Here is a 23,862-nt window from a genome sequence, read left to right on the forward strand (position 1 = left end):
AGGATAAGCGCACGCGCACTGACGCGGGGGAGGGCGGGGGCGCGGCCGGGCGGTCCGGCGCATGCGCAGTGAGGCGGCGCGGGCGCACTGGCTCTTTACCCCCCCCTCCCGCTCTTCGCGCATGCGCAGCAGCGCCCGCTGCCTTCGCGCCGCCCCGCGCGAGGGAGCCCGGCACAAAATGGCGGCGGCGGCGGCAGCGGGGGGGCGGGACCCCCGGTGACCGGGGCCGCGCCGGGGCCCAGCGCCGCGGCACCCACCGCAGCCAGCCTGACACATCGCCTTCAGGGCGGCGTCGTTGCCTTCGTCCTTCTCGTTCTTCTCCTCCTCGTCCCTGCGTCGCCGTCGCCTCTTTTCACCGCCCCCCCCCCCCCCTTCCCCGCCTCCCCCGCCCCGCCGAGGCTGAGGCGCCGCCGCCCGGGCCTCCTCGATCCGGTAGCGCCGCCCCCGCCGGGGCCTGCAGGGCGGGAAGATGGCGGCGGGCGGCGGCGGCGGCGGCCGGGCCTCCTCGTCCTCCTCGTCCGGCGCCCTGGAGGCCTCGCTGGATCAGAAGCTGCAGGCGGTGACCAACACGATGGAATCGATCCAGGGCCTCTCGTCCTGGTGCCTGGAGAACAAGCGGCACCACAACACCATCGTCTGCCACTGGATGAAGTGGCTGCGACGCTGTGAGTGGGGGGGGGAACGGGGGGAGCGGCCTCTGCCTGCAGCCCCGGGGCTGTCAGGGGGATGTGGGGAGATGGGGGGCAGGTTGTGGGGCTGCGCTGGAGGCTTTGGGGGCGACGTCTGGCAGGGAATGAGATCCCTAGTGGCTGGGGAATCTGAGCATCACACAGCCCCCGGGCAGGATTTGTGCTTGGCATCACCTCGTTGTATTTAGAACAACGAAAATTGGGTGTTTGGACCCAAACGTTGTCGCTGCCAGCCCCGTGAACCCTGCATGCACCTCGCTGGGGTCACCTATAACTGTATTTTGGAGGTACAGGTACCTTGAGCCGTGTTGGGGGAGTGGCCCCCGTGCTGGGGCAGGGCCCTGCCTGCTGCCCCGGGGCTGTTAGGGGCGAGGATTGAGCCCTGCGTGGGCTAGGGGTGATGAGGAGATGGGGGGCAGGTTGTGGGGCTGCACTGGAGGCTTTGGGGGCGACCCCAGGCAGGGGATGAGATCCCTGGTGGCTGGGGAGTCTGAGCATCGCGCAGCCTCTGGGCAGAGTTTGTGCTTGGCATCATCTTCTTGCACTTAGAGCAACAGAACTTGGGTGTTTGCACCCTAACGGTGGCACCGCCAGCCCCATGAATCCTGTGTGCACCCCGCTGGGGTCATTTATAACTGTATTTCGGAGGCGCGGAGGTACAGGTGCCCTCAGCCGTGTTGGGGGAGTGGCCCCTGTGCTGGGACAGGGCCCTGCCTGCAGCTCCGAGGCTGCCAGTAGTGAGGAGTGGGGCAGGGGATGTGGGGCAGGTTGTGGGGCTGCGCTGGAGGCTTTGGGGGCAACACCCGGCAGGGAATGAGATCCCTGGTGGCTGGGGAATCTGAGCATCGCACAGTTCCCAGGCAGAGTTTGTGCTTGGCATCATCTCATTGTATTTAGAACAACAAAAATTGGGTATTTGCACCCAAACGTTGTCACTGCCAGCCCCATGAAGCCTGCATGCACCCCGCTGGGGTCACCTATAACTGTATTTTGGAGGCACAGAGGTACAAGTACCTTGAGCCGTGTTGGGGGAGTGGCCCCTGTGCTGGGGCAGGGCCCTGCCTGCAGCCCTGCGGCTATTAGGGGCGAGGATTGAGCCCTGCGTGGGCTAGGGGTGATGAGGAGATGGGGGGCAGGTTGTGGGGCTGCGCTGGAGGCTTTGGGGGCGACCCCAGGCAGGGAATGAGATCCCTGGTGGCTGGGGAGTCTGAGCATCGCGCAGCCTCTGGGCAGAGTTTGTGCTTGGCATCATCTTCTTGCACTTAGAGCAACAGAACTTGAGTGTTTGCACCCCAACGCTGTCACTGCCAGCCCCATGAACCCTGTGTGCACCCCGCTGGGGTCATCTGTAACTGTATTTCGGAGGCGTGGAGGTACAGGTGCCCTCAGCCGTGTTGGGGGAGTGGCCCCTGTGCTGGGACAGGGCCCTGCCTGCAGCTCCGAGGCTGCCAGTAGTGAGGAGTGGGGCAGGGGATGTGGGGAGATGGGGGGCAGGTTGTGGGGCTGCGCTGGAGGCTTTGGGGGCGACGTCTGGCAGGGAATGAGATCCCTGGTGGCTGGGGAATCTGGGCATCACCCTCCGGGCAGGGTTTGTGCTTGGCATCATCTTCTTGCACTTAGAGCAACAGGACTTGGGTGTTTGCACCCAAATAGTGGTACCGCCAGCCCCGTGAAGCCTGCATGCACCCCGCTGGGGTCACCTATTACTGTATTTCGGAGGCGCGGAGGTACAGGTACCTTGAGCTGCGTTGGAGGAGTGGCCCCTGTGCTGGGACAGGGCCCTGCCTGCAGCCCCGGGGCTGTTAGGGGCGAGGATCCTGCATGAGGTGGGGAGAATGGGGAGATGACAGGCAAGTTGTCAAGTTGTGGGGCTGCGCTGAAGGCTTTGGGGGCAACACCAGGCAGAGGATGAGATCCCTGGTGGCTGGGGAATCTGAGCATCGCGCAGCCTCTGGGCAGGGTTTGTGCTTGGTATCACCTCTTTGCATTTAGAACAACAGAACTTGGGTGTTTGCACCCAAACGGTGGTGCCACCAGTCCCCCTTGCCCTGCTTTTGATTCAAAAGTTACAGTGGAGCTTTGTGATAATGTGGAGATAGCGTTTTGATCTGTGAGCTTCGCTCCAGATCGTGCCAAACCTGCCCTAAAGTTTGGGATCATTGGTTTTCTCTGTCCAGGTCCTGGTGGAGGGCCCTCTTTCCCCTGGTTTGATTTGTGTTTTCTCTTGTCCACGTACATATGATTAAAGAGAGCAAGGTGGGAGCTCGAGGGCTCTTCCCGATCCATATGGACCTGTTGGTGAGGAGAAGCTGGCCCTGGTCCATCCTGCCTCACTGAGGTCCCACCTTTCCTGGAATCCTCTTCCCTCTCACAGCCCTAGGCACTGAGGAGTTACTGTGGGACCGCCCGCTGTCCTCTTCTCCTTCCTGCTCCAAACAAAATCCAGCTCCTGTCTCTCCTCAGGATGTGCAGGCTCCTCTGCACTTGGTGTCTCCTGCTCCGGCTGCCCGCTAGCTCCTCTCTGGGACCTCAGTGAACTCCACCGTAGGTCAGGCTCAGCACCACAGCTCCGTGTTCCCTGCTTGTGCCTCTCAGGGCAGGTTCTAGCTTTGTCCAGCTGGGAGCGTGGAGCTTTTGGAGCTTCATGGCAGCGCAACTCCCCCATGTTTATCATCCTGCAGCTTTCATCCCACTGGCATGTGGAGTGGAGACTTCCCTGGACTCCTGCTGCTTCTCCGTGGCTGGCGTTTGTCTTTGGCCAAGACTGCTGAGCTTCCAGAAGCACTGCCCCTTCCTTCCCCCTTTGCACTCCTCTATTCCTCCTTCCCAGGCTCATCAAAAGCAGATTAATTGTTCCTGTTTGCAGGGCCTTTGAGGCTCGGTTCCTGCTCTGCCCAGGTTCGCTGTCTGCCCCTGGTCCCTTGGTGCCAGCCTGGACATTCCGTTTGTTTGATATGAGCAATTCCCAGGCTTTCCTTTGGGTGAGAAGCTGGACAGGAGGCAGCAAAGAGCGCTCGCAGGCCAGAAACCACCCGTGTCCTGGGCTGCACCCAGAGCCGTGGGAGCAGCAGGGAGGGAGGGGATTCTGCCCTCTGCTCCCTTCTGTGAGACCCACCTTGAGCCTGCATCCAGTTCTGGAACCCTCAGCACAGGGAGGACCTTGATGTGTTGGACTGAGTCCAGAGGAGGCCACGGAGATGATACGAGGGCTGGAGAACCTCCTGTCTGAGGCCAGGCTGGGAGAACTGGGATTGTTCAGCCTGGAGTAAAAAAAGGCTCCAGGGTGAGAGGACGAGGGGGAACAGTTTTGGGCTGCAAGAGGGGAGGTTGAGATGAGATCTTAGGGAGAAATATTTTGCTGTGAGGGTGGGGAGACCCTGTCCCAGGTTGCCCAGAGCCGGGGTGGCTGCCCCATCCCTGGAGGGGTTCAAGGCCAGGTTGGATGGGGCTTGGAGCCCCTGATCCAGTGGGAGGTGTCCCTGCCCATGGCAGGGGTGGGACTGGGTGGGCTTTGAGGTCCCTTCCAACCTAAACCATTCCAGGATTCTATAACATCACCAGGAGAGGAAGAGCATCCAGCGCTGATGATGTGATCAATTACTGAAGCTGATCAGTTATTTTGAGGAACGCTGGCTCTGGATCGTTCCAGGCAAGCGCAGCACCACTCCATTTGGATTTCCAGCCCTGCGGGCAGAGCAGAGCGCTCCTTGCTCCAACAAACTCTGATCTGCCGTGAAAACGCCTTTAGGACAAAGGTTATAAAGAACAGTTTCTTGTGCCAAATCCTGGTTGTGTTTGTTGCTGTAAAAGCTCATCCTGGGACATGGGAGCTGAGGCTCCATGACACAGCTGCAGTGTCGGAGTAGCCTGGTGGGAATGATGGGAAATTCCTTCAGTAAGAAACAGCTGGAAAATACACAAGGAGTGAAGTTATAGGTGAAGAAATGGGCAGCAGTGCTGGAGGAGGCAGTGGCTCTGTGATGTCCTGCGTCCTGGTGGCTGCTGCAGGCAGAGCCAGGGCTGTGGGGAGCAGGGACATCCCAGGTCTGGCTGTACCTTATCCCCCTGCGCCGTTCCTGCCCTGGATTTGGGGTCAGCCTGTGCTCTGTGCTCACCCACTGGCCTGTAGGGACGCTTGGCCACAGCCAGTGGTGAGCAAGGAGGTTCGGTGCCACCTGTAGGGGCTCATGGAGGCTTTGTAGCCTCAACCTGTTGAGGATTTGATGGTCAAACCACACTCAGCCTTTGCGTTCCCAAAAAGGCTGCCTTTGAAAGAGCTTCATTTGGAACAAACACTTTTAATTATCCCTTAATATCCCAGCGCAGAGCTCACACGGTCAGAATGTTCCTGGTGTGAGCTTTTCCAAGCAGGCTCACTGTGTGCTGGCGCTCCGAGTCTGGACCTGGATCTGCTTGCCTGGTGCCGATTCTTCGTCCAGGATCAAGCCCTTCTGCAGGGCGAGAGCTGCATACGGAGAGGAGTCCTGGAGCACGCCGGTGTCTCACAGCCAGCTTCCCAGGAGCCAGGATTCTCTGCCTTTTAACGAAGCTTTGGGATAATTGCATTCAGCGTGCTAAAAATGAACTAATCCCATGTTTCTGTGGCTGCCATCCTGCTCGGATGGGCTCATTGCTGGAAGCCTAACCATGGCCACCAACCCACCTCCCCACGTTGGAGAGGAGTATTAGAAAGGAGGGAGGTGATATTTAATGATTAGTTTCCAATAAAAGCGCGTGAGCTTAGTGTTGGCTGGAAAACACTCCTTTAGCGGCTTTTCCTTCCTTTTGTGACAATCCTGGCTTTATTTCTGGCTGGCTTTGAGCAGGAGCTGCCAGAGATCAAGTCGCAGCGGCAGGGGGTTGGGGTCAGTAAGGGTGGGCTTCCACCAAGGGCTCTGGGCCAGGAATGATGCTAAGAGCTTCCCAACAGGGAACCTGGGGAGCAAGGTAGCCATGAAGTGCAGACGTGCTGCAGAAAGAGGCTGTGCCAAGGTAGGGACAACTGGAAAATGAAGGGGGATAGAGAATCCAGGGATCTGTAGGTAAAGACTCTGATTAGCAGCGTGGCTGGGGTTCAGGTAGAACGCGAGGAATCATAGAATCATGGGATGGTTTGGGTGAGAAGGGACCTCAAAGCCCACCCAGTCCCACCCCTGCCATGGGCAGGGACACCTCCCACTGCATCAGGGGCTCCAAGCCCCATCCAGCCTGGCCTTGAACCCCTCCAGGGATGGGGCAGCCACCCCTGCTCTGGGCAACCTGGGCCAGGGCCTCCCCACCCTCACAGCAAAACATTTCTCCCTAAGATCTCGCCTCAGTCTCCCCTCTTGCAGCTCAAAACCGTTCCCCTCATCCTCTCCCTGATCCAGAGCCCCTCCCCAGCTTTCTTGGAGCCCCTTTCAGCACTGGAAGCTTCTGTAAGGTCTCCCCGCAGCCTTCTCTTCTCCAGGCTGAACAACCCCATCTCCCCCAGCCTGGCCTCGTACAGGAGATTCTCCAGCCCTCACACCATCTCTGTGGCCTCCTCTGGGTTCGCTCCAACAGATCCGTGTAGGAAAGTGGGAGCCTGCTGGAGCTCACAGCACGTGAAACCAAACCATCTATTGTCACCGATCCTATATTTAAATCCTCGTATTGTGTCATTAATTTAAGTGAAGAAGGTAATTAGCACGTGCATGAGCACTACAAGCGCTGTTACTGGCCAAGGGAAGAGAGGGTTTGCTGAAATAATTAACTGGAGCTGAGCCTCAGGAAGGTGGGAGGCGTGTTTGGAGTCCGGCTGCAGCAGGAGGGTTGGGTGCGAAGGTCAGTGCCGGCTCAGCAGGGACTGGGAGGCCTTTTTGGAGAATTCAGGCCCTGGGGAGACAGGACGAGCATCTGGGGTCTTCCGCGTGTGCACAAAGACATTAAATCGGGTGTTGGAAAGGACTGTCCTGACAGCTGTGTCTGCGAAACCATCAGTGCTTACTTAAACATGTTAATAAACCCTCATTTATTAATGGGAGGCATTTAGAGGGATGTGGAGAAGGTCTCTCTCTCTGGAGAGCTGTGGGTGCAGGTATGTGATGAGTGAAGCCTCCTCGGTAAAGGTGTGAGTCTTGGAGACCATTTTAAGCCATTACAGCTTAAAGAGAGGGATTCGTATGTGATGCTTCTTGGCGACTCTGAATAAGTGTCCTCTCAATTATTAAGCAGGAGGTTGCATTAGTCATTAGGGTGGTGATGCTGGAGCTTTGGACCAGACCTGTGCTTTGGAGCAGTTGTTTTTTAAGTTTTTTAAGTTGTTTTTTAACCCTGCAGAAGCCCATGCTGGTTTGTGTTTGGTGATGTGGATCCTTCTGGCTGTATGGATCCTCTTGACACCATGAATGTCGTAGAGATAATACAGTCAGTGGCTTTTTGGGGCCTTCCTAAAGCTCAAGTCAGAGCCAAGACCTGGTGGTCCTGGACATGGATTTGGGGAAGGTCTGGAAATGATTTGTGAGTTGAAACCTTCCTCTCCACTCCCTGGTTTTCCATCCAGGACAACTTCAACAGTAAAATGCTGAACCTTCTCAAAAGCAGGCACTGAAATGTTGTTACCAAAGTCTGGCTGACTCCAGTTCTGTTCGATGATGAACCTGAATTATTTTTTTTTGCCTTTAGCTGCCTTTCCCCATCGACTGAACCTTTTCTACTTGGCCAACGATGTCATACAGAACTGCAAGAGGAAAAACGCAATTGTCTTTCGGGATGCGTTTGCAGAAGTGCTTCCCGAAGCTGCTTCATTAGTGAAGTAAGTAATGGCGCGTTAGAAGATTGAGTGTCTTAAAAAATGTCAATTTTCCTTCTGACACTTCAAACTCTCTAGAAACATCAGCAGAATTTGAAGGATTTTGTTCGATGACTGTGTGGGTTTGAGCTTCTCTACAAGGAGCGGGTGTTTAATTTGCGTGGGGGTCTCATTTGAGTACGATTATCACGTGAAGTGGTGCGAGGGGTGATCACGTGTGTGCCCTGTAAATCTGCCCTCCCCTTGCTCGCAGTGAGGAAGGGTGCAACAAGATGGGGAGGAGAAGGAGAAAGGAGGTCTTTGTGGTTTCCAGGGATCTGCTTGTGGCTGACCACCATAAGAACAAGCATCGCAGATCATAGAATCAGAGAATGGTTTGGGTTGGAAGGGACCTTAAAACCTAAGCAATTCCAGCCCCCTGCCATAGACAGGGACACCTCCCACTGCATCAGGGGCTCCAAGCTCCATCCAACCTGGCCTTGAACCCCTCCAGGGATGGGGCAGCCATGACTTTTCAGCTTCTCCGTCTTCTGCACTGCTGTACCCATCTGCTAAAACATTATCGAACAGTGGGTTTGCACTCTGCTGTAAATCGGAGACTTTAATTAATTAGGGTAACATGGGACGAAATGATCTCTTGGGCTGTGTCCAGGTGAGCCCCGTCTTGTCATTCCTCACTGTGGGGCAGGGTGCCTGGCTGCCCTCCCTTTTGGTTTCCAAATCCTCAGACCAGGTGGTCCTGAAGGAGCAGGACGTGGTGAAAATACAGAGCAGCTCCGTAGCGGTAACTTGGTGTTGTTGGTTTGTGATAGAAGCAGATGGTTGAACAGAGGATGAGGCAGGGAAGAGGTTAAAGTTGGGCAGCTCATTAGCGTATGTTTAAATATAGGTTGCTGAAGAGAAAGTTAAAATGCTGTTAATAGATTCCAACAATGAGGAGGAGGGAGAAAAAAAAATCTGGGGAGTATCAGCCACCAAAGCAAGAGGGAGAAGGAAAAGCGACAGTCAGAGTTGCAGGTCAGTGGTCTTTGATAGCCCTTCAGGCTTGCGGAGCACCCGTTGGTTCCAGACATCTGTGTAGGGAATGATTAAGTGGATAACAGTTCTATGAACTTGCTGGTTCCCTCCCTCAGTGATGGTTTAGCATGAGGGTGACACTCATCTGCCCTTTAGAGACCCTGAGAGAAGATCTTTGTCTCTTCCCTGTGCACCCTGCTGGCCTGCCGGGTGGTGCTTTCCTGTCTGCCCTGCTGCGAAGCTACGTGGGGCCGGGACAGCAGAATTGCCACCTCCAACCTCCTCCCAGCCAGTTTACAGAGCAGCAGAAGCAGCCAGAGAATTGTGGCTCTTCCCTGGGCTGCTCGGCTGGAATGTGGACACGGCCGGGTTTGTAGGCGATCCAGATGGCTGCTCCGATATTCCCTCCCAACTCAGATGGTCCCGTGGAGCCCCCTTCCTTCCACAGCGCCCGCCACCCAAGGGAGTGAAGCAGCCCCTGGGCTCCGCGTTTGGAGCCCTGCAACTGTGCCAGCTGCCACCCGCGTCCCACAGGGAGCAGTGGTGTCAGCTCCACTTTCCAGTTAGTGTTTATTATTCCAAGCTGGAGTCCTCTGGGGCAGCCACTTGGTTGCTGGCAGGGGTCAGGCTCACGTGCTGCCCTCACAGCGCTAAGTTGGTGGCATGTGACCTTTAATTCCGGTTGCTTTGCAGGAATTGCTTTGGGTGATGAGCAGGGAGACGACTGCTCTGGGCACGTGTTTTCCCTCTCATCCCAAGAGTCCCTCGCGTCTGCAGCCTCGTTCTGGCTCGGGATTAAAGGGAGGGCACACTCTGAGACCGGTTACAGATATTTTGTTTGACATTTCTTTTCCTCGGAGCAGAAGCACCTGGATGCGAGATGCTGTTCAATGCCAGGCATCTCCTTCACTTCCTTGCACTGGAGATTCTCACAGATGACATTGCTTGACGATGTTGCGAGGCACAGAGGGGATGCGTGATTAGCAACGAGTGGGAGAGCTCGTCACCTTGATGGAATCCCAACACCGCTCATCACCCGTGGTGCAGGCTTTTCTCTCTCAAGTAGTTCCTTTTCATTGACACCAGGGTGATGTTTTGTTCCAGTTCTCCCTCAATAATCACTTTTGTCTCCACAGCATCCCTATAAAAAGCTGCTTTGGAAGAGTAACACATTTTTTTCCCCGTGAAGAAAGGCTTCAGAGAGATCCTATTGGTGTTCCAACTGCTCCGAATTTCTGACTTTACCCCAGGAAGGGCCTTGATTCATTACTTTACGAAGTGTGTGTGCTTAACTCTGAGCACGTGGAATTGCTAACTTGGTCTCACTAGGACTCTGCAGTGAGGCAAAGCCGTCACCTGGACGTAGGACATCTTGGGCTGAGGGGTCTTTTAAAGCTTTGATTTAAACACATCATTACTTATATGATTATCCATTCTAGAATTGCAAGAAATAGCAGTGTGGGGGTATGGACAACCCAGTCTGCTCCTCTCTTTCAGGGATCCATCCGTTTCCAAGTCCATCGAACGGATCTTCAAGATCTGGGAGGACAGGAATGTGTACCCCGAGGAAACCATTCTGGCGCTTAAAGAAGCTCTGAGTAAGTTACTCGCCTTTTGTGTTTCTTACCTTGCAAACCAACGTGTGAGCTTAAAGGAAACATCTGGAGTCACTGAGTACAAGAATTTTGCACGTTGCTGCTCTTTCTGTGTTTGCTCCCAGCACAGACTAACGCAGCGAGGTGTCGTATGTGAGCAGCACTGAATTCCCCCTGCTCCACGGGGTTTGTTCTTTTCTAAGGCCAATGCTGAATCCTTTCACGTAAGCTGGACTCGTTCCAGCAGAGGCTAAACAGAACCTGGAGGTGAAGTGGTCCTGTGGGTCCTGGGCGCGGTGCCCTGCTCGAGGGTTGTGTCTCTGGCTCTGCCTCAGAGCAGGAGCCGCCTCGGCAAGTGACGGAGGTGGCCTCCTGCCTTCTCAGGCTGTCCTTGCGATAACTTCTTTTCAGTAATAATATTTGTGGAGTAGGGAAGAGGCTGGGGGCAGGACTAGAGGGTGAAGTGTCCTTGAGGAGTCGCAAAAGAGCTCTGAAAGCTGGAATGGCTGATGTTAACTGGGAACACGGGTAGGAAGTTAAACCAAGAACCAGCCGATACTCAAATACTTGAAGGAAACCGGTCCATGTTTCTGCTTTGCTTGGTTGCATCACTGAGAGCTAAAGGTGCTTCAGGAAACCCTTACGTGTGGTTTGAGAGCCGGTCATCGTCAGAGCAGGAGAAACAGTGTCTCTCAGGGCCAGGCTGTGGCGTGTGAAAAGGCTGTAGGTGGGCATTGCATGTTCCGAAGTGAAGTTTACATTCTGAATTCTCTACATTTGGTAACTTCAGAACAATAATACCTCAGATTATTTATGAATTAGGGATTTTGGCTGTTTTCATGACGCATGTTACTTGCCTGTTGAATGCTGATCCTGTAAGAGCCAAGCGGTACAGTTTTTTTGCCATGTTTTTCTTTTTAACTTGTTTCTGTGATTTTTGAACTGTCTCAGTGCAAGGGCAAACAGAAAATTGATTTAAAAGTAGACCATCCCCCAGGCTGCTGCATTCCTGAGGAAACCAAGGTTCTCTTGGGCATCCAGCAGCTCGTCTGAGGAAGCTGGTCGAGGTGCTTTAAACCAAATTTCTGTTCACTCTTAACCGTGCAACCGCATGGCACCAAAACCAGATTTGGAAAGGAATCCCATAATGCCAGACTGCCAAAAATGAAATGTTTTCCAGGTACCACTTTCAAAACTCAGAAGCAGCTGAAAGAAACTCTGAACAAACAACCGAATAAGCCGTGGAAGAAATCGCAAAGTAAGGAACCAATGTGAACTCTCTGAACTAACTTTAGGAGTTGCCTTCTCGAGGAGCAGAAGGAAGGCTGTCCCAAACCGGGCAAGGCAACCCGGACTAAAACACGAGCCAGCATGCGTCTTCCAGGCTTGTAAAGCTCCTGGCAAGCTAAAATTTAAAGCACCAAGGAGCCGTTGCTAGAAAATTGCTTTTTAAATGAACGAAGTAAGGAATAAAATACCTTTATGAGAACAGAGGTTATGGACAGTAGAGAAGAGAGCTGGTGGAGCTGCTTGGAGCCTGGCATGAGGCTGTTTGGAGCTGGAGAGAAGCAAGACAGAGCAAAGGGTTTGGCAGCAGGACGTGGACGCTGCCTTCGTGCTTGTGAATGCGTCTTCAGATGTGAAAGAAATCTGGAAGCTGACAGAGCTGATAGGGAGCAGTGGTGTCCAGCAGTGCCAGGAGTGCAGTCCTGCAGGAAATCTGTTTAGAAAACACCAGTTTATTAATTGTAAAAGCTAAAGCCTTGAATTGTCCATCTAGTGAGCTGGTAGAGCATTAGACGTTAGGACACAGCATGCGCCTGCCTGAGATCAGGAGGGTAACAAAAGAGTTTGGAAGGGTTTATGACTTGGCCTAACGTCACAAGCTGCTTTCCCAAACAAAACTGCTATAGAATCATGGAAATATTTGGGCTGGAAGGGACCTTAAAGCCCATCCATCCCACCCCTGCCATGGGCAGGGACACCTCCCACAGCATCAGGGGCTCCAGGCCCCATCCAGCCTGGCCTTGAACCCCTCCAGGGATGGAGCAACCTGGGCCAGGGCCTCCCCACCCTCACAGCAAAACATTTCTCTCCAAGATCTCATCTCAGTCTCCCCTGTTTAAGCTTCCATACTGAGCACGGATGAAGGGTTTAGCTGTTTCCTTCTTGTCAGATCTTTCTCTTGTTCTGTCCAAAAACCAATGAATTCTGTGTCTCTTGACAGTGGGATTTGTTCCCCCTGCTCTGCTGATGAGATATCAGAGTAGACGTGTGAGAGTTGTTAAGGTTCCCAGCATGATGAGACCTAAAGTACCAAAGGGATTCCCCATCCGAAGGGAACACTGGCTGTGTGTGTCAGCTCCAAGTCTGGCCCTTAGGAAGTAGAATCTTAGAATCACTCGGTTGGAAAGGACCCACTGGATCATTGAGTCCAACCATTCCTATCATCTTCCTTTAGAGAGGTGTAAACCCATCAGATAAGGCTGTCAGATTGGCCCTTGCAGGTCCTCCTCTTCCCAACGGCAGAGCTAGGAGCAGTAAATGCCTGTAGCACCTTAAAAAAGGATAAAAAGCAATAGCGTCATGAGTTGACCTCAGTCGCAATCTCGCTGCACATGACCACGTCCCATTTAGCTAACAGAGAGCCAGAGTGTTGAGGGACGTCCATGTGGAGGGGTGAACGTGATGATTAACGACAGCCTGTGAGTCGTTTGTTGAATTATCTTAATATATTTTTAATTAGAGCTGCCTTTGTGACTTAGATTTTGTTTGAGGTGTAGTTCCTTGGGTTCTTTATTCTTTTTCTTTATTCCAACAGCATCCACGAACCCGAAAGCTGCATTGAAGTCCAAGATTGTTGCTGAATTCAGAGTAAGTCTGCGAGTGGAAACACTCCGTGGCACTGACCTCTGTCCCCAGGCTTCGTGTGGCTCACATCCACCAGCAGCATCAACTTGATGGGAAGCTCTAGTGCTCAGTGTCTTTGTTCTCTGGCATAATAATACCTGCTAGAACTGGAGAGCATTCGGAGCAGTGTGGAGGCTCCCTGTGTAGACACTGGTTTCCCTTCGGGGTAAACTGGTGCAAGGGAGCAGTTTGCCTTCTTGGGAGCTGCGAGAAATTCATGAGCTCTACACTTAGAGGAGAGTTGGCCAAGGCCCAAGTCAGCCCAGTGAAGGAGGAGTTCAGGGTGGCCAAGGAGTTGGTGGCAGTAAATGTGTCTGAATTAGATCCCCTGAAGGAGTGTGATGAGTTAATGAAGTGCAGGGGCTGTAGGAGAGTGAAAAAAAGAATACAAAAAAGGCCTGGCCGCACTCCAAGTCATCATGGAATGGTTTGGGTTGGGAGGGACCTCAAAGACCCCATACCATTCCACCCCCAGGGACACCTCCCACTGCACCAGGGGCTCCAAGCCCCATCCCACCTGGCCTTGGACACCTCCAGCGATGGGGCAGCCACCACCGCTCTGGGCAACCTGGGCCTCTTCATCCTCATGGCCAGGAGACGCATGGAGTTACAGTCCCCAACAGAGCCCAGGTCTGCTGACCTGCTTGATTTGAGGTTAAAAAATCCAGGATGGGAACAGTTTGTTTTGACCTCCGTTGGCTGTTGTTGGGAAGCAGCCTTCAGCTGGAGTGGTGTTTGTTGCTGAAGCCAGTCCATGGCGTTAGCGCTGTGCCGCGGGCCTTCTCTTGGACAGAATGTGATGAGGATGCTTTGCTTGTTTGTTTTTTCCAGCCGCAGTCTCTCATTGATGAGTTGCTGTTGTACAAGCGCTTGGAGGATCAGATAGAGCTAAAGGAGAAGCAGCTTTCTACGATGAGAGTGGACGTGTGCAGCACTGAAACACTGAAGTGCTTGAAAGGTAAAGGCAGCGTACGACAGCAAAACCCTGACGTACCCGAAGGAGGCACAAATCGTATTGTAGCAGCTCTGAGGCTTCAGCTGAGCCTGAGACCATAAATCGGCGTCTGAGGCTCAGCTAATCCTCTAAAATGCTGAAATCTCAAAATACTGTTAAGAAGCACCAAGCAGGAGCCTGAAACCATCGTTAACTGGAAACTGCTGGTATAAGCCTGCTGATACCGAGCTCAGTCAAAGCAAAAACAATGAAGATGTGGGTTTTATGCTATTCAAACACACCCTCTTATGTCACTAAAACCTGTGTTGTCTTTAATGTGTTCAGAACCCCTTAAATAATTTCAGTTTAACATTTTAAATTAATTAAGGCATCTGTCAATGGCCACAGTTTTGGAGCACCAGCTATGAGTCTGATAGCAAGCAGCACGTATCGGGGTGAATGAACTGAGATCTGTTGAGCCATAATAACAGGGAATTTAATTGTAAAACTGCAGAGAGTTTGGGCCGTGCTCAGAAATCCCCAGCTGCAGGCTTTGAAGTGGTCACTTGCAGTCGTGGTGACTCATAGGTGTGAGAAAACTTTGGAATATGGTAATGAATCACAGAATGGGTTGGGTTGGAAGGATCTCAAAGCCCACCCAGTTCCAACCACGAGCAGGGGCAGGGACACCTTCCATGGGATCAGGGGACTGCAAGCCCCATCCAACTTGGCCTTGAACCCCTCCAGGGATGGGGCAGCCACTGCTGCTCTGGGCAACCTGGGCCAGGGCCTCCCCACCGTCACAGCAAAAAGTTTCTCCCCAAGATTTCATCTCAATCTCCCCTCTTGCAGCTCAAAACCTTTCCCTCGTATCCTGTCCCTACACTCACTGACCAAGAGCCCCTCCCCAGCTTTCCAGGAGCCCCTTTCAGCACTGGAGGCTACTCTAATGAAGGAGAAATCATGAAGGAGAAATAGAACTCATGGGCTTTCCCCTTCCAAAAATTCACTTATTGGGTAGTTGGAAGAGTAACATTTTACACTTCTGTGTCTTGAATTTACTTATCGCTAACGAGTGGCTGGAAAACAATACAGCCTCCTAGCAGCATGGTCTTATTTTTAACGGGTACCGATGTGATATTGGGAGCATCCAGCCTTGTCTGATGTCCAAACCTCCCAGCTCCTGCCGTCAAGCACGCACTCCAGAGACCTGATTTCCCGTTTGGCAGCTTATTTACCATGGTGTTGATCTCCTTGCAGACAAAACGGGAGGAAAGAAGTTCTCCAAGGAGTTTGAAGAAGCAAGTTCAAAGCTGGAAGAGTTTGTAAATGGCTTAGACAAGCAAGTGAAAAATGGGCCCTCTCTGACAGAAGCCCTGGAGAACGCTGGGATATTTTATGAAGCACAGTATAAGGAGGTCAAGGTGGTAGCAAATGTAAGTAGGCTTTTTCTTGACCCTCCTTGGGTGGATCAACGTCTGCCTGTGTTTGCCAAGCATCTTGGAGGCTGGAAGACGCATCGTCTCTGCTCGCACATGGGGAGATCTGGCGTGATTATTGTAGGAATGGATTCATAAAGAGCAGAGTTGAGGTATCAGGCAAAAAAATGAGAGGCTACAGAAGTCCGTGGGGCAACAGCTCCATTCTTAATGCTGCTGGGGACAAAATTAGAATCATTAGGGTTGGAAAAGACCTCTCAGTTCGTCCAATCCATCTGTCAGACCAGCCCTGCTGTGCTGACTAAACCTGGTACCCAAGTGCTTTGTCTGCATGGTGTTTGAACCCCTCCAGGGCTGGGGACTCCCCCACTGCCCTGGGCAGCCTCTGCCAGGGCTTCACCACTCTGTTAGTGAAGGAAGTTTTCCCAAAATCAAATCTAATCCTCCCCTGGCACAACTCGAAGCTGCTTCTTCTCATCCCATTGCTTGTTCGTTGGGAGAAGAGCCCAGCCCCGGCCTCATTTCAGCCTCCTCTCAGGCAGTTGTAGAGAGCAATAAGGTCTCCCCTCAGCCTCCTCTTCTCCAGGCTGAATAACCCCAGGTCCCTCAGCTGCTCCTCATAACCCTTGTTCTCCAGCCCCTTCCCCAGCCTCCTTGCCCTCCTCCGGATGCACTCCAGCCCCTCAGTGTCTTTCTTGGAGTGAAGGGGCATTACAGTTCATCTAATGAATCCTAAATTCTGGAAACAGCACACTTTGTGATCAGTTTACAAACTAGATGGATAAACAAAGGAACTCAATAAAACATTGTAAAAACAACCAACCCTACCAAATAAACCCAAACCGAAATGGGCGACATATTTGTTAGAAAATGGGGTGGTTTTTTTGTAAAAACAATCATTTTAAGCCACTGGAAAAAGGTTTACCTTCCTTGGGTTTTGTGCTCCTTGCTCTGCAAGTTGCACTGCAAAGCCGAGTTCTTGCTCCAGGTACAGGTGAATGGGAATGATGTTCCAAGGCCGTGTGCTTCTTCCTCCGGGAAGTGGTTGAGGCATCCTCTAGAAGACACTCAGGCCCATGTCCTTTCTCCCTTAGGCTTATAAGACGTTTGCTAATCGAGTGAGCAACCTAAAGAAGAAGCTGGACCAGTTGAAAGCAACACTTCCCGATCCAGAGGAGTCTCCTGTCCCTTCTCCAAGCATGGACGCCCCGTCTCCAACAGGCTCTGAGTCTCCTTTTCAGGGGATGGGAGAGGAGGATAACTCCCGGTCTCCAGTGGGTGGAAGCCGCAAGATGATATCTCCAGAGCCTGTGGCGGATAATCGGGATGTGGAAGACATGGAGCTCTCTGATGTGGAGGATGATGCGTCTAAAATTATTGGTATGTTCTGCAGGGTCAGCGGAGCGGCTGGCGTGTGGAAATGGGATGGAGACAAACTGGCTCGGTCAGGCCTCTTTTGGGATGGAAGGGATGCACAGAGCCTTGGCTGGGATGCAGATTTGGTGCTGTTGGGTTTCCATCTCCTGCCCCATTTCCCTGATAAAAGCAGGGAAGTCCCGATCCAGTTGGGGTTGTTCCCATCTCCCAAACCGCTCATGGAATGCATTTTTACGTAGCCTGTGTGAATCGGAGCCGGGCTGCCTAGCGATGAGAATCACGCTGAAGATCCTGTACCCTGGGTAATTCTTTGGGGACAGAGCATCACGGAATCATGGAAGGGTCTGGGTTGGAAGGGGTGTTTCAGAGCCCATCCAGTCCAGCCCCTGCCATGAGCAGGGACATCTCCAACCAAATCAGGTTGCTTGAGGTGACAGTTCTGGTCTCGCTCTCCTCTCCCTGATGCAGTGGAAGAGAGGAAGGAGAAGCAGGTTCCTCCAGCTGCAGCGCCTGCGAAGGCTGAAAGCGTCCCCAAAGTGGTGCCATCAACCACTGCAGCGGGCACAACGTCGGTGACGGTGACAACACCTGCCCAGACTCATCCGACTCCTCCAGCTCCAAAGGCGGCGAGCGCGGTGCCCGTCCCTCCGTCACCAGCGCTTGCGTTGCCCAACCTGGCCAACGTGGACCTGGCAAAGATCAGCTCCATTCTGAGCAGTTTAACTTCTGTAATGAAGAACACAGGTGAGTGAGGCCATGGCGCTGGCCCAGGTGTTTGGTTAACGGAGCCAACAAATGAATTTTGTAATCTTTGAAAGCTTTAATTGACTCAAAATAAACATGAAAGAGTTCTACTTGGAAGAGCTGCCACACAACTCTTGGCTCCCTGAGCCTCTCCTTGCTCGCGCTCCATGGAATTCTGCTGCAGTTGTGTCTGTGGAAAACATAGAATCATAGAATCATGGAAACATTGAGGTTGGAAAAGCCCTCTCAGCTTGTTCTGTCCAGCCCCCCTGTGGGACTGAACTGTCCCCAAGTGCCACGGCCACACGGTTTGTGAACCCCTTTAGGGATGGGGACTCCCCCGCTGCCCTGGGCAGCCTCTGCCAGGGCTTCACCACACTTTTCATAAAGGAATTTTTCCTAATATCGAATCTAACCCTCCCCTGCCACAACTTGAGGCTGTTTCTTCTCATCCCATCCCTTGTTCCTTGGGTGCAGAGCTTGACCCCCGCCTGGCTCCAGCCTCCTTCCCAGGAGCTGCAGAGCGATGAACTCTCCCCTCAGCCTCCTCTTCCCCAGGCCAAACAGCCCCAGGTCCCTCACTGCTCCCACAACCCCTGTTCTCCAGCCCCTTCCCAGCTCCATTCCCTTCTCCAGAGTGCCCCAGCCCCTCAAGGTCTTTCTTGTAGTGAGGGGCCCAGAACTGAACCCAGGATTTGAGTCCAGCGGGATGATCCTGTCCCTGCTCCTGCTGGCCACCCCATGGCTGCTCCAAGCCAGGATGCTGGTGGCCTTTTTGGCCACCTGCTGCCTAGTGAAGCAGCAAGGGTGAGCGGTGTCTGCTTCTGTCCTAGGCATCAGCCCTGCTTCAAGACCTTCTCCAGGAACCCCCAGCAGCCCAACAGCTCTTACCAGTGGCCTGAAGACTCCTGTCTTGGGGACTCCGTCTGCTCCGTCAAATCCGCTAGCAAATATTCTCTCCAAAGTCGAAATAACTCCTGAAAGTATTTTGTCTGCTCTCTCCAAAACCCAGACTCAGACCGCACCAGCCCTGCAAGGTACGGAGGGATTGGGAGGGAGCGGCTGTCTCTGTGCTTGATGGCAGTGGCTGTGCTGAAACGTCCTGCCAGGCTTATCCTAAAGGGAGAAAAACTTATTTGGAATGTGTTGTGCCTTTTAGAAATGTAGATGTTTCTCAAGTCGCTTACGTGTTACAGACCAGTGAGTTTTATTGCTTTTGGGTACATCTTCCTATTCTTGTTGTGAGGGAAGCGCACTGGTCCAGAACACGTGGAAAGGCGCTGGACGGGACAGGTGAACGAGAGAGGTCTTTGTGGTTTCCCTGTGCTTCCCAGAGCGCTTTTTTAGAGCGGAAAACTTTCACAGGGGTGCTGCTTCTCCTTCTTCACCTCGTGTGTGTCACTCTGGTCAGCAGCGCTGTGGTTTGCACACCTGGGTGCAGCACTGGAATGGGTTATTGCCCAACTTCTAGAATCCCGGAATGGTTTGGGTGGGAAGGGACCTCAAAGCCCATCCAGTTCCACCCGTTCCCATGGGCAGGGACACCTCCCACTGCATCAGGGGCTCCGAGCCCCATCCAACCTGGCCTTGAACCCTCCAGGGATGGGGCGGCCACCCCTGCCCTGGGCAACCTGGGCCAGGGCCTCCCCACCCTCACAGCAAAACATTTCTCCCTAGGATCTCATCTCAATCTCCCTTCTTGCGACTTAAAACTGTTCCCCTCGTCCTCTCCCTGCCCTCCCTAATCCAGAGCGTCTCCCCAGCTTTCCTGTAGCTGTGTATGAAGGTATTTTTCTACAAATGCTTGCTGTAATTTATATTTATAGATCAATCTTAAGCAAAAGTCTGCACCTCAATGCGTATGATTGTCAGTATGAATGCAGCGAAACCAGTTGTTTCCCTGGCTAAAACTGAGGTCATTTTAAGGGATACAGAATCACCAGGTTGGAAAAGACCCATCAGATCACCGAGTCCAACCATTCCCATCAATCACTAACCCATGTCCCTCAGCACCTTGTCCACCCGGCCCTTAAACCCCTCCAGGGAAGGGGACTCAACCCCCTCCCTGGGCAGCCTCGGACACTGCCCAGTGACCCTTTCCGTCAAAAATTTTTTCCTGATGTCCAGCCTGACCCTCCCCTGGTGGAGCTTGAGGCCATTCCCTGTCCTGTCCCCTGTCCCTTGGGAGAAGAGCCCAGCTCCCTCCTCTCCACAACCTCCTCTCAGGGAGTTGCAGAGAGCAATGAGGTCTCCCCTCAGCCTCCTCTTCTCCAGCCTAAACCCCCCCAGCTCTCTCAGCCACTCCTCTTCTTCTCCAGCCCCCTCCCCAGCTTCGTTGCTCTTCTCTGGACTCGCTCCAGAGCCTCAACATCCTTCTTGTGGGGAGGGGCCCAGCACTGACCCCAGGATTCGAGGAGCGGTCTCCCCAGGGCTGAGTCCAGAGGGAGAAGAACCTCCCTGGCCCTGCTGGCCACGCCGTGTCTGATCCAAGCCAAGATGCCCTTGGCCTTCTTGGCCACCTGGGCCCCTGCTGGCTCCTGTTCAACCAACCCCCCCAGGTCCTTCTCCTCCAGGCAGTTTCCAGCCAGCCTTCTCCTAGGCTGGAGCTGCTCAGGGTTGTTGTGCCCCAAGGGCAGGACCCGCCATTTGGCCTCGTTAACCCTCCTGCCGTTGGTCTCAGCCCATGGATCCAGCCTGTTCAGATCCCTTTGGAGCCTCCCAACCCTCCAGCAGATCCAGCTTCCACCCAGCTTAGTGTCACCCGCAAACTTGCTCAGGGTGCATCGATGCCTTCATCCAGGTAATTGATAAAGACATTGAACAGGGCTGGACCCAGCACTGAGCCCTGGGGAACCCCACTTGTCACTGGCCTCCAGCTGGAGTTAACTCCATTTCCCACCACTCTCTGGGCCCTCCAGCCAACCAGTTTTCCACCCAGGAGAGCGTTCCCCTCTCCAGGCCAGAGGTGACAGATTCCTAAGCAGAATGCTGGGAGAAACTGTGTCAAAGGCTTTACTGAATGAAACCTTTCCTGTGGCAGCCGTTCAGGTTCACTTGCCTCTTACCGAGTACCTGACCGCAGTGCTCTTCTTTTCCAGGTTTGTCATCCCTGCTGCAGAGCGTTGCTGGAAACACTGTTCAGTCAAGCGAAGCTGCATCGCAGAGCACTGCAGCGTCACCAGCCAACACGACTGTTCCGTGCTTGAAGGGGAGGAATGTTCCTCCCAGTACCCAGTCCTTTCTATCCAAAAGCTTTGGTTATTCTCCAAACTCTTCTACTGCTGAGGTTTCCTCAACTTCTGTCACCAAGGCTCCCATCGGACATACTCCAGGGCTCTCCGGCTCCAGTTTTAAGCCGCCAACCAGTTCTCTGGGATTTTCCAGTTCCCACTCTACCAGTCCTTCTTCCCTTTTGCCAACAGAAACCTCACTGGGTCAATCCTCTGAAATTTCAAAAGCGAAGCTGGAGTCGGAGCCCCCTTCTCCGAGCCTGGAGATGAAGATCCACAATTTCCTGAAGGGAAATCCCGGCTTCAGCGGGCTGAACTTGAATATTCCCATTCTCAGCAGCTTAGGGTCCAGCATCACAACAGAAAGTCACGCCTCTGACTTCCAGCGTGGTCCTACCAGCACTTCCATGGACAATGTGGACGGAACACCGGTGCGCGACGAGCGAAGCGGGACGCCCACCCAGGACGAGATGATGGATAAACCAACGTCGAGCAATGTTGACACCATCTCCCTGCTGTCCAAAATCATGAGCCCCGGTTCTTCTACTCCCAGCAGCACCAGGTCACCTCTTCAGAGCCGGGATGATGGATATTCCCAAGACCTTCCCAATTCCGTGCACACCTACCGGCCCTTTGGCCTCGGCAGAGACTCTCCGGCCGGGCTCTACAAGCAGCCTGCGGACAGCATGGAGATGCCCTCCTCTTTAATGGACTCCTCCCAGGAGAAGTTTTACCCAGACACCTCTTTTCAAGAAGATGAAGATTACCGTGACTTCGATTACTCTGGGCCGCCGCCTTCGGCCATGCTAAACCTGGAGAAGAAACCCACCAAGTCTATCCTGAAATCGAGTAAACTCTCGGAAGGGGCCGATTACCAGCCGGTCCTGCCCAGCTACGGTCAGAGGTCGCAGGAGTTTGGCGTGAAGTCGTCCTTCCCGCAGCCCATGAGGTCTATTCTCGATCAGAGCGAGAGCTGCGACCCACTGGCGTCGTCTCCGGGGATGTATGGGAGCTACGGCCTGCGGGGAAACGACTCCGCCTCGGACGGCTCCCCATCGCCCAGCAAGAACGAGGTGTTCTTCAAACCGGACTCCAACCACAACAACTTACCCAAAGCGGTGGTGCACTCGGGCCTCCCGCAGAAGCAATACCAGGACTCGCCCCACTCGCTTCCTCACCGCTCGCTTTTCTCCTCTCAAAACGCCCTCTCCAGCCCTGCTGGCAGAGCGTCCGCTCCAAGCGTGGAGAAGTCGCTGAGCTCTTCCATTTCCACCACGTCCACCATCGAGTTCAAGAACATGCTTAAAAACGCCTCCCGTAAACCCTCGGAGGAGAAGCATTTTGGCCAGATGTCCAAAAGCGGCTCCGGTGAGGGGGTGGGCTTGTCCGGAGCGGCCAAGGGCGACGCGCAGCCGCAGGAGGAGCACTACCGCATAGAGACCAGGGTCTCCTCCTCCTGCTTGGACTTGCCCGACAGCACCGAGGAGAAAGGGGCTCCCATCGAAACGCTGGGTTACCACAACGCCGCGAGCAGGGGGATGTCGGGAGAGCCCATCCAGACCGTGGAGTCCATCCGGGTGCTGGGGAAGGGCAATCGAGGACACGGGCGCGAGGCGAGCCGAGCGGGCGGGTGGTTCAAGATGAGCAGCGGCGCCAGCGCTTTCGACAACGGCCCCTCGGGCACCTCGGAGCTGCCCGGCATGGGCGGCTTCCCAGCACCGTACAAGGAGCATGTGCCGCCCTTCCAGGAGAGCGTCAACAACTTCCGAACGAATAACTTCAGCCCCGCTTTCGAGCACCACATGCCGCCGCCGCCTCCGCCGCCCCTCGCGCCGCCACCCATCGAGCACGGGACTCCCTTCCCGCGGGACCCGGTGGTTCCACCGGCCGGGCCCCCGGCCGCCCCCGCCAAGGACCACGGCGGCCTCTTCCCGAGGGACCACTCGGTCCCTCCCCGCATGCCGTCGTCGGTGGATCACGCCAACCCTTTCTCGAAGGAAACCTCCGCTCCGCTCTCGCTGCCGCACGGCGTCCCCCCGCCTCCCTCGGTGGAGCACGCCGGCGTCCCCTTCCCCACGCCGCCGCCGCCCCCCGTTCCCGGCGAGCACGCCGGCGTCCCCTTCCCCGCTCAGCCGCCGCCGGCCGGGGACCACAGCGGCGTCCCCTTCCCCGCGCCGCCCCCCGCCGCCCCTGCCCGTGGAGCACGGCGCCGGCGCCTTCCCCAAGGAGCACGGTACGATCCACCAAGGGACGATGAAAGAGCATTTCTCGGTGCACGCCGGCGCGCGGGACGCCGCCGCCCAGCCGCAGCAGCGAGACCACGGCGCCGCGGCCCTCTCCCGCAGCCACGAGGCCGCGGGGCTCACCCCCCTCGCCACGCGCGGCGCCCGCGGCCCCAGGGTGCTGGTCAGGACCCCCCGCGCCGACTTCAGGCCCCGCGAGCCCTTCGTGAGCAGAGACCCCTTCCATAGCCTCAAACGGCCCCGGCCGCCCTTCGGCAGGGGCGCCCCATTTTTCGCTCCCAAACGCCCCTTTTTCCCCCCCAGGTACTGAAGCGAAGGCTCGGCTCCCGCGCGAAGGCATCCGGACGCTGGGAGAGCAGCGGGGCAGCGCTTTCCCTTGGGTTTTCCATAGCTTTTTTCTTTTCTTCCCTTCGAAAACCCCGTCTCCTAAATTAAATCTCTCATCTTTTCTGGTTCTCGGTTGCCCAAACGCACCCCGTTGGTGCGAGACTAGAGGGAAGAAAAAAAGAAAAATTTTAACAAACGTTGCTGTTGAAAACTTCCAGTAGTGGTTGACAAGTTTAAACAAAAAAAAAAAAGAAAAAAAGAAAAACACACAAAAAAACCACCCTAAAAAAATCCCTGAGGGGATCCGCAAGAGGAGCGAATGGCCCCCCTGCTGCCAAAAACACCCAAAAAGAGGCAAATTCAGCCCATTCCGCTCCTGGGGGGCCCCAGCCCGGCCCCCCCCCGGCTCCTCGGGGGATCCTGCCCCTCCTGGTTGGTTTTTTTTGGTTTCTTTTGGGGTTCTTTTCCACCCCCCCGGTGATTTCTACACGCGTGGACACAATAATCACTCGAATTCCATCTGGGATCGCTCAGAAGGCGCAGAGGGAGCCGGCGGGGGCTCGGGGCGCTACCCCGCCCCGGGCT

General features: G+C 54.5%; 1 protein-coding gene across 1 annotated transcript; it reads left to right on the forward strand.

Moving 5' to 3' along the window:
* The first annotated feature begins 368 nt into the window (after nucleotides 1–368).
* On the forward strand, nucleotides 369–23,345 carry RPRD2 (regulation of nuclear pre-mRNA domain containing 2). Its single transcript, XM_069878621.1, is given in 12 exon segments — nucleotides 369–665; nucleotides 7,335–7,464; nucleotides 9,976–10,076; nucleotides 11,254–11,331; nucleotides 12,895–12,947; nucleotides 13,815–13,941; nucleotides 15,178–15,353; nucleotides 16,451–16,736; nucleotides 17,202–17,477; nucleotides 18,311–18,514; nucleotides 20,576–22,893; nucleotides 22,895–23,345. Coding segments are annotated over 12 exon segments (4,311 nt in total). The 5' UTR covers nucleotides 369–469; the 3' UTR covers nucleotides 23,261–23,345.
* Nucleotides 23,346–23,862: the final 517 nt, after the last annotated feature.

The sequence above is a fragment of the Phaenicophaeus curvirostris genome, chromosome 29 (assembly GCF_032191515.1).
Source record: "Phaenicophaeus curvirostris isolate KB17595 chromosome 29, BPBGC_Pcur_1.0, whole genome shotgun sequence".
Taxonomy (NCBI): Eukaryota; Metazoa; Chordata; class Aves; order Cuculiformes; family Cuculidae; genus Phaenicophaeus; species Phaenicophaeus curvirostris.